The sequence below is a fragment of the Borostomias antarcticus genome (genome assembly GCF_949987555.1).
Source record: "Borostomias antarcticus genome assembly, chromosome: 9".
Lineage (NCBI taxonomy): Eukaryota > Metazoa > Chordata > Actinopteri > Stomiiformes > Stomiidae > Borostomias > Borostomias antarcticus.
Genome location: NC_140242.1, coordinates 22,459,070 through 22,474,206, shown reverse-complemented (window position 1 = coordinate 22,474,206; position 15,137 = coordinate 22,459,070). Strand labels below are relative to the sequence as shown.

Here is a 15,137-nt window from a genome sequence, read left to right as displayed (position 1 = left end):
AGACTAGTCAAAAGTGAATGTCTACATCTTACACTACAGTGGGCTAACAGTGCTTGCCAGGGTACACTGATGGCCTGTGTCCTGCCTTTGTCTATAGTAGGTGCATCTAATCCATGGATGTATTAATGGTCTAATTCCATTACCTGAGAAAACAGCCGAGACACTAGTATGGACTCAGCTTTCAGTACTTTATACTCCACCTTACTGTTACCATGGAATAATGCCCCTGTAACACAAGAGGAGACTAACTGACTGACGGGGTGGAAGACTGCTCCAGACCAGACGGGGTAGGAGACTGCTCCAGAACCTCCCCAGGTGTGCATCCACGTGGTCACACTCAAAGGAGGCACTGTTGTGCCAAGATGATTTCAACAAACTGTCTGGCTCACTGCACTGGACTTACAGTTGTTACAACTTCATATGTTCATCTTCATAAAACAGAGGTTTTAGCAAAACAAAGCAAGTCATAGCATAACCTTCATTAGTCTTGTTCCCTAAATGGTAAAATGCTAATTCGTCTTCAATAATATATTAAGATTCTACTATAAACATTTGTTCAGTTCTAATTAAAAATCTTTAAGAAAAAGTTCAGTACTACAGACTGTTGTCTGAGGCAGTCGTCTCCCAGTGTCAGCTAAGGGAGCTTGCTCTGGGACTACCTAGGCTGCAGCACATGTTCTCACACTGATCTGTGGGTGGCGGCATCAGAACACCGCATACTGCATGGAGCACAGACACAGTTTATATGACATCTAGCCTATACAATACATTTTCTTTTTCCGACACTGGGTGGCCTCGTCATTATCATAATGGTTGTCTGGTCAGAAGGTATGGCTTCTGGTTTCAACAGCAGCACCTTGTTGGTTCAGTAAAGAGAGGCAACATCAATGGCTTATTCCTATATGAAGAGATCTGCTGATCTCACATCAGGATGGGAAAGAAACTTTTGTTTTGTCTCTTTTCAACTCCTTCTTTGCTCTCTAGCAGCTCTACACCCCTATGCAGTGGTAGAGGTCTGGAGCTCTGGAGATATGGCCATATCACACCAGTAGGCTGCTCAGATCTCCAGGGCGAGACAGTGCCTTGGCAGGCTACCAAGACAAGAATGTCACAATGCCAAAGGATGCTAGGAACGAGGTTTTTCACTGACTTTTATCATCAAATCAGTCATGGTGCAGTGCAGAATTTTTTGTACCAAGTTATAGCCTAACAATAGAAATACAGTTTGTAGTGTGAGCTACAATAGTCTAATAAGGTCTTGGGTTTGGATCATCAGGTAGATTGCACCATTTCATTGCATTATCTTACAGAACATAACTTACTTCAAAGTGATATACCTGACTTGGATGCATTACAAGATACAACATTATGAGATTCTTTAGGAATAGGAACAAAAAGAGCAACTCAAAGATTATTTACATTGCATGTTTCCTTCTCCACTCGTGCTCCATGTCACAGGAGGGCGCTAGGACCCAGTAGGGAGCCCTGGTTTGGAGAGGGAGCACCTAGGTAGCTTATAGGGGTGATGGCTTGTGGGTTTTTGAAAACCTCATATGTCAATAAGTAGGCAAGGACTCATTGCCGGCGCTGAGAGCGGAAAAGAGAGGAAAGGAACGTTTCTATGATCATAGTCAATGTAAGCTGTCTAAGTAGGGAGACTAACTTCAGCTGGTGGGTTTTTGTCACAGCCAAAGGTCAACAACACATTGTGTTGAAAGAACAGCAATGGGTGGATGTAACAACTTTTGTGAGTGTGCCATGTTTTAATCATATTCTAATTTATTGTGTATGTAGCAAACATACTTCACTTGGATAGTAATAGACCCTGGTGGGCCGATCAATTAGTCAATGTAGGCAAACATTTTCGTGTATAATATTAAAGGTTGATTTGTGTGTATATATGGTAAAACTAAGGTTATTAATAATTTAGTTATTATTATCTCCATTTGAACAGGTGTGACTCTGTTCCTGCTGTTAGAGGTCTATTTTCTGTGTATCTGTTTATTGTAAGCCCCCCTTTCCCTAGTAGTATAGCCCCAGGGCTCCATAGCCCAGAGCCTGTGGAGTGGAGTGCGTCTTCGGGGTGCAGTGAAGCACCACTGAGCTGTGTTGATCTATGCTGTGAACCAATATAGTGGGTTGTGTTAGGGTAGTGTGCAGTGATAACGTAAGTGGGGTATCACCCCCACACACACATGCATTAAACTGGGAGTGGGAACTGAACTCGTAGGCTCTTCCCCTAGGTGCCCATAACCTTTGGTGCCTCTGGCCCCCTAGGCAGTCCTAGTGCCCTGTTTATCATTTTAAACTACTAGCCTGCAATCTGTGCCATGGTAGTGCTGGGCGAGGCCCCTATTATACAAATCATGTCTGCTTCGTAAATAAAAATCATATCCAAATAAATATTGTTAATATTTTTGCTACATCAGCCTCTGGCTCATTGAAATGAGTCTTGTTGTGGGAATCTTATACTGGATAGTAACCATAAACTTGGGGTCCTCACCCTTATGAGAGTTGCGTAGTCAAACGTCCTGATCTTCATGGGGCAGGACCCTGTGTGGAGCCATTATCCCCAGGAACAAAGAAAAGTGGATTTGGGCAACTGAAGTACAGTAGTAGTAGGGTCAGCCTGTGTGAGACTCTCCCGAAGAGATCCTCAGCTAGTGGGCTGCCAAGTAGCATGTTCCACACACACAGGGTTTCAGTTCCTCACAGAAAGAGCATTTGGGTCAGTTCCACACGCAGAGGATGACGCCAGCCAGCAGAGGGAGCAGGTTGACCAGTAGGAGCCAGAGAGTCACCACCAGGCTAGAGGAACTGGAGCATGGGTCTGTAAGACAGCAGGAGACAACTTTCACCACATGGCTCACGACTAGGGATGTATACTATTTTTTACCAGAAAAGTGTGTTCCGAGTGCGTTCTCCGGAGCACATACTTGAGACTGTGCGAGTTGAGAAGCACACTTGAAAATCACTAAAAGGAAAAACATCCCAATCCCCCTATTCCTCGAAATGATGTTAGCCATCAATATCCCAGAAAAGCAACTAAACATTTGTTTTGAAAGAGCAACCTGCTATTTTCTTCTTCTTTAAAAAAACAAAACATTCATGATGATGATGATGATTTTATCCCATTTTCACACAATTATAGCCAATCAATCAATCAATCAAAGCTTTATAGCTTTATTTGTATAGCGCATTTCATACCCAGAGGCAACACAATGCGCTTTGCCAATCACACCTGACCTACTGTACAATTGGCCCATCTCTGCAATCCGGAAGAGAGAGGCAGCTACCGGAGTCTCTGAAGCCTGTGACCCCGACACCGGACAGGGTCACTGTAGAGCGGCGGACCCTTGCACCGAAATTAAACTGACCCCGGGAGTGGCGGCCCAGTATGCCAATCCCCTATGGTACCAACGTGCTATTTTCTGATGTAGGCTAGATAATATATCCAGTTAGGTCACGTTTTTCATTAGAAAATTGATTGGGGAGGGTGCCATTATCAAGATTGGGCTTGCTAAATAAGCTATGCATAGCTGGCTAACAGTAATAGCTACCCGATACTACACCTTTTGAAGCTGCATTTATTTACTTTGATGCAGTTGTGCCTAGTTAAGGGATGCGAATGGGGCAGATTTTTGTCCCAACGATTAGCTAGCTGTGTCAAACCTACTCCACTCATAAGCAGCCACTGAACACTCTTCCTGCTTGACATAGCATAACTTTCTCAATTGTTTTGGGTCAGTGACATTATGGTACCTGTACTAAAGACAGCCATCATTCTGTGAAAATCTCACAATCAAATATTTTTTCAGTGTGTGTGTGTGTGAGTGAGTGAGTGAGTTGAGTGAGAGAGAGAGAGAGAGAGAGGGAGAGAGGGAGAGAGCAGCGTGCATGATAATAAGCATGGGGGACTGACCAATGGCAAATGTCCTGGTGGTGTTGCTGGGCGGTAGCTGGTGCAGGAGTAAACAGTCAGGGCAGAAGTCTGAACAGGAGGGGCAGATCAGCTCGCCATTGTACACCCAGTCGTTGATGCGCACACTGACGCTGAGCACCTGACCTTTATGGAAACACTGGAATGGCGTGTCCTGAACCCAGAGAGTCAGCCCCCGGCCTGAACACGACATCTGAAACACACAGATATATTATTGCTTAAGTTAAGAGGCTAGGAGGGAGGGAATGGATGCTGGGATGTAAGGGATAGGGGGTTAGGAGGTAGGAAGTCAGGAAGCTTGGGTCTCGGGTTGGACCTTGTAGCAGCCGCTGCCCCAGTCGGGGTGGGTCATGGTGCGGGTGCACTGCTCCATGACAAAGGCTCTCTTCTGGTACACACACACAGAGTCTGGGCCGTACTGCTCTGCACCATAGTTCCTCCACCAGTCTAAAAAAGCACAATGGGACAAAGGATGGGGAGGTCAGAGAACGAAATATAAACAGAGCCAGGGGAGTAAAGCCCAACACACACCAACCCAACTATCGCCCGAGTGCTTCTGAGTAACCGCTGGCCTCGTGAGACCATCTATCCACCAGGCCAATCAGAGACCGTGTTCTGACTGCTGGAATGTAACCTTGGATTGGTTCTAGTGGCAAAACTGTCTCCCGAAGCAATGAGCAGTAATGTTAAAGGACAGGTTTGGAATTTAGCATTATAAGCCATGTTATACGGTTATTTAAGGTCATATATGTGGCCGATATCAAAGTTTCATCCAACGGTGCACTCTTGAGATGTAACCCGTCGCGGCAATTTCTTTTGTCAGCACATCAACGGACACCAGCAACCACTGGGTGAGTTTCCTGTCTCTGAAAATGAGTTTATGGTGTTTTAGAGGGATTTTATCTATGCACCTATGGATCCATTGAGTGTGTTAGCATCGATGGGCTATATCTCGAGAGTGCACCGTTTGACGAAACTTTGATATTGGCCGTTGTATATCATCATAAATAACCTTAAACATAGCTTATAATGATAAATTCCAAACCTGTCCTTTAACATTAGTAGAATAAACACATCCATAAGTGCAGTATTACAGAAATAGACTCAATAATAACAAGAAAACAAGAACAAGTACAGTAGGACCCCACTTATCCGAACCCAACGGGACCGAAGGTCGTTCGTATCTCTGAAATGTCCGGATGACTGAAACTTATGTTAAAATGCACCAAATTCAATAAGTGGTATACTTAATAAACCAATAAATACCCTTAATTACTTGTGAAAATGCATCAAAATTGCAATCAAATAGCCAACTAAACTCATATAGCCTAGCCTATAATAGACCTACAGTAGCCTATAATAAAATAACCGAATTTCCACTTGAGTGCGTGCTTTGATCAAATACAGTACTTTATTCTCAAATGAGGCGTACGCTGCATCGATAGGCTACTGTATTCGCAGAACAAAATGGTATAGCCTAAAAACAACCCAACATTAGAACAATTAGAGCAAATGATAATCAAGAAATAAATAAATGAAATGACAGACAAGTTGTCGTGTCTTAGGCTATTGTAGCCTAAAAGAAAGTCTCTAAAACAACTGATGTAGGCTAACGTGGCCTAGGCTGTAGGCTATTATTTAACAAATACAGTAGGTCTAGTAAGCTAATCTACATGCCCACAACACGTCTGTGTTCCTGAAGTCCATTAACTGGGAACGAAAAATGACTCGATGCTCCTCTGCTTCAGGTTGCTGACGCACTTTCTGGCTACCAAGGAATGCAGCTCTCGCGCAGCAGACTCGTTTGCGTTTTGCGCTCGACATTAGAGTAACAAAGAAATGAAACGTGACAGTAGGCTACAGCCTACAGGCAACATGTAGGTCTACATACAGTTCTGTTTTTATTCACAGTAGGATACAGTACTGTAATGAAAATCCCACCAGTAACCAGATAGCAGGCTAAAAAAAGAAAAGAAAAAGTTTTTTAAGCCTGTCCGGTAGACCGGGAGGTTCGGATCTCTGAAGTTCGGATGAGTGGGGTCCTACTGTATGAACAGAGTTTCTTGGAGGAAAAGACATTTTCGTCGTTCTTCCGACTGGATTTGGCAAAATTTGTTAACAATGACAATGTCAAATTCAAATTGAGTTGTGGATTTGGAGAATTGTGACACCCCTAGTAATAAGACAATGATAGAGCAGGTAGTGACTGACCAGGCTGGTTCTCCTTCACCCGGCAGTGGGAGTTGCGTTGGTACTCTCCACTGAGGTGCCATCTGAACTCTTGGCTGAAGGGACAGTAGTCAGCGATCTCCACAGCACCCCCATAGGACGACTGGTCCACGGCAGGGACATCTGGGATCTGGTCAAAGTACTGACAGAAGGCCAGACGGGTGGAGACAGCAGACAAGAAAGGAGAAGACAGAAAATCTAAATAAGTAAAACGTAGCTTTCCTGAGCTTTGGGATTTCTCAGCCATTTACCTTGTAGTCCAGAGGGAGCACATTAGCTCCCCTCTCCATGGAGCTGTTAAATGCCAAACATACTGGCCCTCATTTATAAAATCAAAAGTACAACAGAAAACTGGGATTGCCAAGATACGAAGGTTTCGTAAACCCTGTTGTACCATCATTACTGCACTTGGATCTGTTCTGGTTTCTGTTTGATTGATAAATGAGCCCCACTGTGTCTATACAGGCCTGTTAACACACCTCTGCTACTGGATATGGACTGTTACAGCTGTGCGTGCCAGTTTGCATGTTGTCAAGAGAATTGAGACCCGTTGGAGGGAAGCTAGAGACTGGGCTCCTGTACTGGGGCCCCAGGAGACAGTGTGGGAGTTTCTACCTGATAGTCCAGAGGGAGCTCATGGGGATATTTCTGTAGGTTGCAGACGGCCACAGCCAGCTGGTCCTGTCGGCAGGTGAGCTTGAGGGGCGTAGCGCGCACCGTGTCACAGTAGGGTGTCACAGGGTGTCGACTGGCACACAGAAAGCCAGACAGTCAGAGACAGAAAGGTAGAAACTTATTTCAGAAACAAAATAATTAATGGCCGTATGTGTGTGGTTAGTTAACTTACCTCTGGCGCTGTCTGTCCATCCAAAACTTGCAACTCTTCATGACAAAGTCACAGCCCAGTCCCCTGCCCCAGTCCAACCTCTCTGCCATGCTGTAGTTGGCCCTGTACCAGCTATATAGACAAACACAAACACACGCACACACATAAGCAAAGGGACAGACACATTCAGTATTATTCCATTCCATATCCTCGCCTGACAGCAGACATACCCAGTGTCCTCCATGATGGCCAAGGTGATTCTAGAGAAGACCCGATTCTGAGTGTGAGATCCTGTCATCGCCTCATTCTAGTGAAAGCATGGACATGGTTGACAAACAAGTGTCATTCGATCAGACTTGCTCCGTCCACTCAGTTCTCAACAAGTACACAGGGTACAGGGAGTAGGGCCTAATGTAGATCGAGGGCCCTGGTCTCACCTCCAATAACCTCTTCTCCCAGTGGTTGAGTTCTGTCCCCATGCCCCCCTGGTTCTCAAGCTCCATTCCTTCCAGGATGGGACACCCAAAATGGCTCCTCGCCTCCTCCTGTGAACAACACTCGGCTTTAGAACAGGCACACACAGTAATGCACTCTACGCAAACACACTCTACGCAAACACACATCCAAACAGACAACGGACTGCACTTACATAGTGCCTTTCTACCTTAACGAACTAAGCGCTTTACAATGACCTCTCATTCACAATCACATTCACACACCAATGGCGTCAAACTGCCATGGAAGGCGCTAGCCTGCCTATTGGGAGCAATTTTGGGGTTCAGTGTCTTGCTCAAGGACACTTTGACATGTGGACAGGAGGAGCCAGGAATCGAACCGCCGACTGTGGTCATTAGACGACCTGCTCTACCTCTTGAGCCACAGCCGCCCCACTATACATTAGTCATTCACCCTATTCATGAGGAATGTTACAAACAAAGTCATACCACCACACGTGGGGTCACCAGCACATGGACCTCATGGCGGACCATCAACCCGTCTCTGACATCCCAGAGTCGGGCCACTCTCCGTATGACCGTGTCGCTCCACTGGTACAGGCCCAGACTGAAACAACAGATGGGAAAGGTTACCTTGTGCTGTGCACATCACAGTAGCTGTACAAACAATATAACCATGGAGACGTCTGTCTGCTCACTGCTAGGAGTCTGCTCACTGCTAGGAATGGTAGAAGTGAATTCCCATTTCTTTCTTCTAGACGAACACACAGTCTCATGAACAACCTCACCTATACACAGACATTTCACAGATCGAGCACACACCACACATCCAAAGGCGATAAACACTATGTAGAATATACCATTTACCTCCACTGTCCTTTTTAAGTTAATGATGTTATAGCCAGGGTTGGGAAGTAACAGATTACATGTAACGGCGTTACATAATTAATTTACAAAAAAGTAACTCATCCGTTCAGTTGCAGAAAAAAAGACAAGTAGTCAGATTACAGATACATCTGAAAAATAAGGTTATTACCTGCAGGAATACATTCATGTTTTAAGAGAAAAAATGACTGCATTAGCAAGCATGCCTTCGCACAAGATGGCATAGTTATGTATGCCAGCAGTGAAGGTGCTACAATCTTCAAAGGAGTCAAACTTCTAATTTAAAGAAGGATTTGGATTTAACACAAGTTAGCTAGCTGGGGATGATGATGTGAGTAGGGATGATGTGAGTATGGATGTGCCGGTAGTTGTTAGTCATTTATCCGACTATATGGCACAGCTTCTTCTAGTCGTTTAGGAAATACTAATTGGCTAAACTAAATCCGATAAAGAAAAAAAAACATTTTGAATGTAGGGGTGTCCCTTGAAAGTTGACAAATCAAAGTATCTGTCTCCAACTGATAATTCAAGTCAAGCAGTCATTTTTTGCTCCACTGTCAAGATGCGCTGGTGGGCTAAGACCACTCACCTGGCGTGATTTATACAGGACAGGCCAATCATTCGTTTTAGACCTAGGCTATTACTGTAGCTATTTGTTGTGCAATAAAGGACACTCAAAATAGCGGAGGGAAGAGCCTATGAGCCTAGCCTACTGTGTGCCAGCAATCGCATGCATTTCCCAAACAGAATATCACAACACAAAACTGCTTCCCTAGATCAATCTTCTAGTATTAACTAAGGAACTAACTTCCGAACTAACTGTATTTTTTCTTCCCGTAGACAGATTGAGTTCTAATGTCTGCTGCCCAACACATGAGCCTTTTTGTGCACGCTTTGAAATGCAGAGACCATCGCTCAACCGTAGGCTGCATTAAAACAAGGGGGCATCCGAAGTAGATGGACAATGTGGGCTAGATGATGATGATGTTTAGCAAGACAAATAGGCGTCTTTTATTGTGCTGCCTGCGAGTTTGAGATTGAATTTTGACAGCTGTCCCGGCTCCCGCGGTCTTCCGTCAGCCTAGGCATATGAAAATAAAAAGGAGGAATGAATTGTCAAATCTCTGGTTTGAACAGGCGAATCTGGTTATTGTCACATACCCCACACAACCCCTGCGCCTGGCGAGTGGGCATTAACCCAAAGCGAGCGTGTGAAGGCTCCCTCTTTAGCATGTTCCCATTGTTGCAGTCTTTCACAAACCATAGCTATATTTGCACAAATGCTAATGTGAGCACACTTGGCAAACAATGGCACCCCTGACCTAGTTACTGTATGTTAAATTAGGCTACTATTAAGACCACAGGTGTCGTTTTGAAGCCAAATTGTGTTCAAACATTGGTCCACAAAAAACACAATGCAAAACAGTACAAATAGAAATAAATCGAAATAAATAATAGGCCTACTGTGCAAAAAAAAATAGCCAAACGAATTGTACATTTGTTATTCGTTGTGTTCGTTAAGCCTGTGGTGAAGGCAAAAAAAATGAGTTGATAGTTGATAAGACAGCAGCTATTACAGAGAAGATGGAGAAGGCAGAGTATGTGGCAATCATAACCAATGGCTGGACATCCACGACTACCGAGTCGTATGTGACAATTACTTATCCTTTTATGGTTGACGAGAACTGGTCAGTGCTGTGCCACAGACGAGCGCGCTCGAGGAGAGGCATGCGGCGGCAGACTTCCCAGAGCACCTCCTCACAGCCCTAAGAAAATGAGTCCCAGAGCACCTCCTCACAGCCCTAAGAAAATGAGTCCCAGAGCACCTCCTCACAGCCTTAAGAAAATGAGTCCTGGAACACACGGCTGTGGCCTGTGTTCATGATAATGCGGTGAACATGGTGTTGGCAAACACAGCCATGCTGGCTGGGAGTCGATGCCGTATTTCGCCCCCACGACTCAACTCAGTTACACCAACAAAATGCATTGCATAGGCCTGTGCTCTGAGCACCCTCTCTAGTTTTCACTGCTGTCAAAATGCAAAGCAAGCTAACGTTAGCTGCTGGACCCACTGTTTTGCAATATGCTAAATTTGAGGTAGAAGTATTTTCATTTAAAGCTCAATGAGAACTTTTTCTATGGTTCAATATTTCACCTTTATTTGCTATTAGTTTATGAATTGGCCTTAGCAAGCAATTGTCATTTTCATGACATGAGACTGCAAGAGACCCTGTGAATTTATTCATTTAGAATTTTGGTGTACTGGCTAGTATACTGGCGGGAAATCTTGTGGTGGAAACGGAAGTGACACGTTTTGCGTGTCACAATATAAGGAAGACAACAAACACTTCGTCCCGCGAAACGAAATCTACATGCACATACAAGACCTGCATTGAAGCCATCTTTCCAGAAAGTAGCTACAATCTTCCAATCCAGTCTGTGCCACGCGCATTTGTTATCATTTTTTTCCCCATCATTACAGCGAGTGAGTGGGGGATTGTGGGAAGTGTGGTTCTTAAAACGCAGTGCCGATTTTATCCCGACCAGAGGGGCTGCCAAAGTGCCTAGTTATCTCATGCAGCTTTAAAGAGTCTTTTACTCATTCTTTATTTCAATATATGCCCTATAAAAAAGTAATTATTATAATGGAAAATAATAAGATGACATTACTTATATTGAATAATCATTTGGATTACGCTACAACAAATTATGTTACAGAGATTGAGTAATCCTCTGAATTACATTACAATTAGTTACAACACAAATCTGGTTACAACACCAATCTGGTTACAAACTGCAAGTCAAAAAAAAAAAAAGTCAAACCGTAAATAGTCATGATAAAATTTCTCACGTCTCATTGAAGGCTGGTAGTCCTCCAAATCTTGGAGTCAAGGGTTTCCCGTTGTCATCATGATAGAAGGCAAACAGTCCTGCTGAAAATCCCTGTGGGGCAGACGTAACAAATCTGTTAATGTTGCTCTGTTTATACTTATACTGACATTTTGGCTGGACCCGTTAGGTACCATTTGCAGCACTATTATTAGGCAAACTTCCCTGTAACTCAAATCAGATAAATGGTACTTATATCAACTAATGATACTTACAATAAATAAAACATGGCACCTGTTAGAATATTTTTCTAAAAAGTACTCACCAGGGCATGTATGATCTCATGTTTGACGGTTGACAGCATACCCTCAAACTCCTGAGGTTGAGGGGAGATCATGTTAGGACACAGGTTGGCATACCCAGCGATGGGCCTGAGCAGACAAACAGACATACAGACAGGGAAAATTACATTAAGCACTTTATCAGCCCCCTGCACAATCAACGCAAAATTTCTGTGATTTGTAGTGCTCACATGCTGAATATACGTGTTTAAAACCAGGAGTTTGTGATTTTTATGTAGCAAGCAACTCAAAAGAATTAATTGAGGCTTTTGACGATTAGTTGCGAGTGATGCCAAAATTGCAATAACAATTAATACACAACTGAAGTTCGACGTGAACTGATCTGTTTGACGATATTTTTGCATAAGACCCATGTCTTGGCGACCATAAATTGGCCTTTAGGGCTCTCACCTGTCCAGCTCAGCCTCCAGTTGACAGTAGGCAGCATAGGCTACAATGTTTTCCTGACCACACCGCTCAGTGGTCAACCCACTCACGTACAGGATAAAGTCAGACTCCTTTACCCCTGGTCCGTCAGGGGGCCCGGCTGGACCACATGGCTTCCCCATTGCACTGCACACCTTGCATTGCTGGGAATCACAGCCCCAGATAGATTAATCAATCAATCAATCAATCAATCAATCAATCAATCAAAGCTTTATTTGTATAGCGCATTTCATACCCAGAGGCAACACAATGCGCTTTACAGAGAACAAGGGAGGTGGGCATATGACCCACCTCTACATATTCCAGAGAATTAGATGCCACATCACAAACAATAACATCAAAACCATCTGGACTGAGTTTGTAAGTACACTATAGGAGGTGGCTAGCTAATTGCCACCTCTAGCGTTTACTATACTGTAGCTATTGTGCATATAGAGTAGCTATCTTAGCCTCAGGGTAGGTAGTACATTGAATGCTGACGTTGTCTAGAGTAACTCCAAGGTAGCTATCTTAGCAACAGAGTAGTGGGCTAAATCCCCACAACATGCTCCAACAGCCTAATCTGACAACCTTCTAATCTGGTTTAAGTCTTCAGAGCCACACTGGCTTCAACAGAAGTCTGCAGGGGGACAGAGTAAGCAATTTCCCCAAGATCAAATTAATGACATTATAATCTATTATCTTATCTTGAGTGCAATAGGCTAAGATGGTAATATCCTCACTGTGATCCAATTGTCCTCTCTTCTCCACAAAAGCTTGGGTTGGTTTCTATACATCATTTCTAACAACAATCCTCTCCATTCTAATCTATATTCTTGACAGTTGACTCCCCTTTCATAGATTCAGGGCAACAGAGAATGGCTCCCTTTAAACTCACTGTTATTCTAACCAATACAATCAGATTTATGAAGGGGAGCGATGAGGGAACGACTCTGGAACGGCTCCCCCAGAACAGCTTTCTGACGTCAGACTGAAATGGCTGACCTGCAGATGGTGCTCAGGGACGACGACAGGTCCACACTTGGTGACCTCTGCACACGCGCCCTGGCAGTAACGGTGAGGGTCATCTCTCTTCCGGAGGTACTGATTGGTTGCACATTGTCTGAATAGAAACATAAAGACAGACATCATATAATCCTCTAAGGTCTCTTAATACCCACAATACACTAAACCATGTCGATTGCAGCTTTAATCAACTGAATGGATAATCAATCATACTACAAAGAGTATTTATTATTCATGTGAAAATATAATGTAAACTATTCACCCAGTTGAAGTGCGAGGGGAAGGCAGACAAGAGGTGAGCTACTCTACCTGCTTAGTAACAGTGGACCAACTCTCCGACGGACTCGGAAGGCCCTCTGAAGATAATCAATCGCTTGGGGGAAAAGTTTATCCTACACGTGACAAAAGCAGAGTGTGATATTAGCCAGCACAAGCTACACTCAAAAAAGCATGTCTGTCTGTTTAACATTAAGGGAGAGATGTTAGTTTTTTGATAGTTAATAAATACCTTCACGAGACTTCTTTTTTCAGTGTCTAAGCTGGGAGACGCAGATACACATATTTAGTATTAGGCAATTGATCTCATATTAGACATTCACTCATATTAGCACATACTGCTACCACATGATGTACAAATCATTTAAACACATTATGGCAGGTTTTAAAGTAATACTCCAGAGAGTGACATAAACTTACTTGTCAACACTGAAATCATAAATTATCTTTATTTCTAACTGTGGATCAGCTGAGCTTCTCTTTGTCAACCTCTCAGATTTCAGATGCACTTTATGGACAACCTGCAAGAGGTGAGATCATTAACACATAACTGAAGCTAGCAAGCAACTAGCATGCAGTAATATTATGTCTAAACCCAAGAAGCTAACAACTGTAGCACCAAAGCATGTCCTAACATCAGTACACAAAATATAATGCATTTAGAGCTAGTGAGAAGATACAGCACAGGTGGAAAATTTGGTGTAATTTTCATAGCTAAGATAAATGATAATTTAAGCACATTATCAAGATAGGTAGTACTATGGGATGGGCCTGGACAGCTATCTCTTATGTTAGTCCTTCTCAGGGGTAGTGGTAAATACAGAGGTGGGTGTTGGGGTTAGTGAGTAAACTGTCGAGTGCAGAGTGTATCCTCCTTCCCCTCATTGATAATACAGTTCCCCCATTGATTAATACAGTTGAAAAGACTATAGGTGAGTAAATTCACAGCCTCAATGTAAAGAGGTGGGTAAACTTAGTTTATTTGGGTTTGCCCTCCACTAGACCCCTGGTCCTAGGCCAGCTAGATCAAATGTCACTGACAGAAATTAGTTTACAGAACGTTAGCTGATGCCAGCTGTCACATTTTTATTCAGCTCTGCATGCAGCAGCTCACTGCTAGCATTAGCCAGCTAGTGCTAGCTACCTACCTACCCAATACTGTGGCGTTACCTTCCATATGATGTCGTTTCTTTCAGACATAACGTTATCAGTCTATCGTTACAGGGTGAAACCTACACCCTATTACAATAGGTTACAATTGTATAATTCATTCGGGGATGTCCGAGGGGAAAATATCAGCTAGACTAGCCTCACTAACGTTAGCTACACCCTGCCTGGTTCCGAGAATCATTCACAGCTTCTAGTTAACGTTAGCTATGCCTAACATTACAGATAAGCAGATGAACTTACTTCATCCGGAGAAGGGATTTGATGCTTGCATGTGCTGTGACAGTGTGCAAACAGGAACAGTAAAGAAAAAGTGCAAATTCGACAGGTTGATCCAAAGAGCTTCAAAATGCAGCTCAGCCTCGTCGCCATCGCATTATATCCAGCAACGACAGCTGGTGAGTGCGCGACCCTGCCGCCAATAATGACTCAACACTCGTTTCATTCATTGCTACCTAGCAGCATGATTAACAGCTTGACGGAAAGGACAATTCAACCTCCTGCAATTCCTTTACCAATAAAAACGTCGATGGCAAACCGAACATCCATAGCTAGCTTGCTACCTCATGACGCCAAAAGCCTTCTTGCTCTTTAAGGTTAAGGACAGTTCTCATCCTGAGAAATGATGCATTACCGCCACCTAGAGAAAAACGGAAACACGCAGCCTCTTATGCTATTGAACAGGGCACTCCCCAAGCCCCCAGGATCAGCTTGGCGCATTGAAGCCACCATGGGCT

The 15,137-nt window shown here is 43.7% G+C and overlaps 1 protein-coding gene across 1 annotated transcript; it reads right to left on the bottom strand.

Annotated features, from left to right (window-relative positions):
* Positions 1-1,184: 1,184 nt before the first annotated feature.
* Positions 1,185-14,772, bottom strand: lmln (leishmanolysin-like (metallopeptidase M8 family); the record flags this gene model as incomplete). The annotated part of the gene is made up of 17 exons (XM_084443695.1): positions 1,185-2,830; positions 3,923-4,133; positions 4,257-4,387; positions 6,152-6,311; positions 6,785-6,917; positions 7,017-7,127; positions 7,226-7,302; positions 7,433-7,540; positions 7,940-8,057; positions 11,187-11,278; positions 11,490-11,595; positions 11,917-12,095; positions 12,937-13,054; positions 13,267-13,349; positions 13,466-13,496; positions 13,654-13,754; positions 14,644-14,772. The coding sequence occupies 17 exons, from the start codon at positions 14,770-14,772 to the stop codon at positions 2,730-2,732; spliced, it is 1,989 nt and encodes a 662-aa protein (XP_084299821.1). The 3' UTR covers positions 1,185-2,729.
* Between the last annotated feature and the right edge of the window lie 365 nt (positions 14,773-15,137).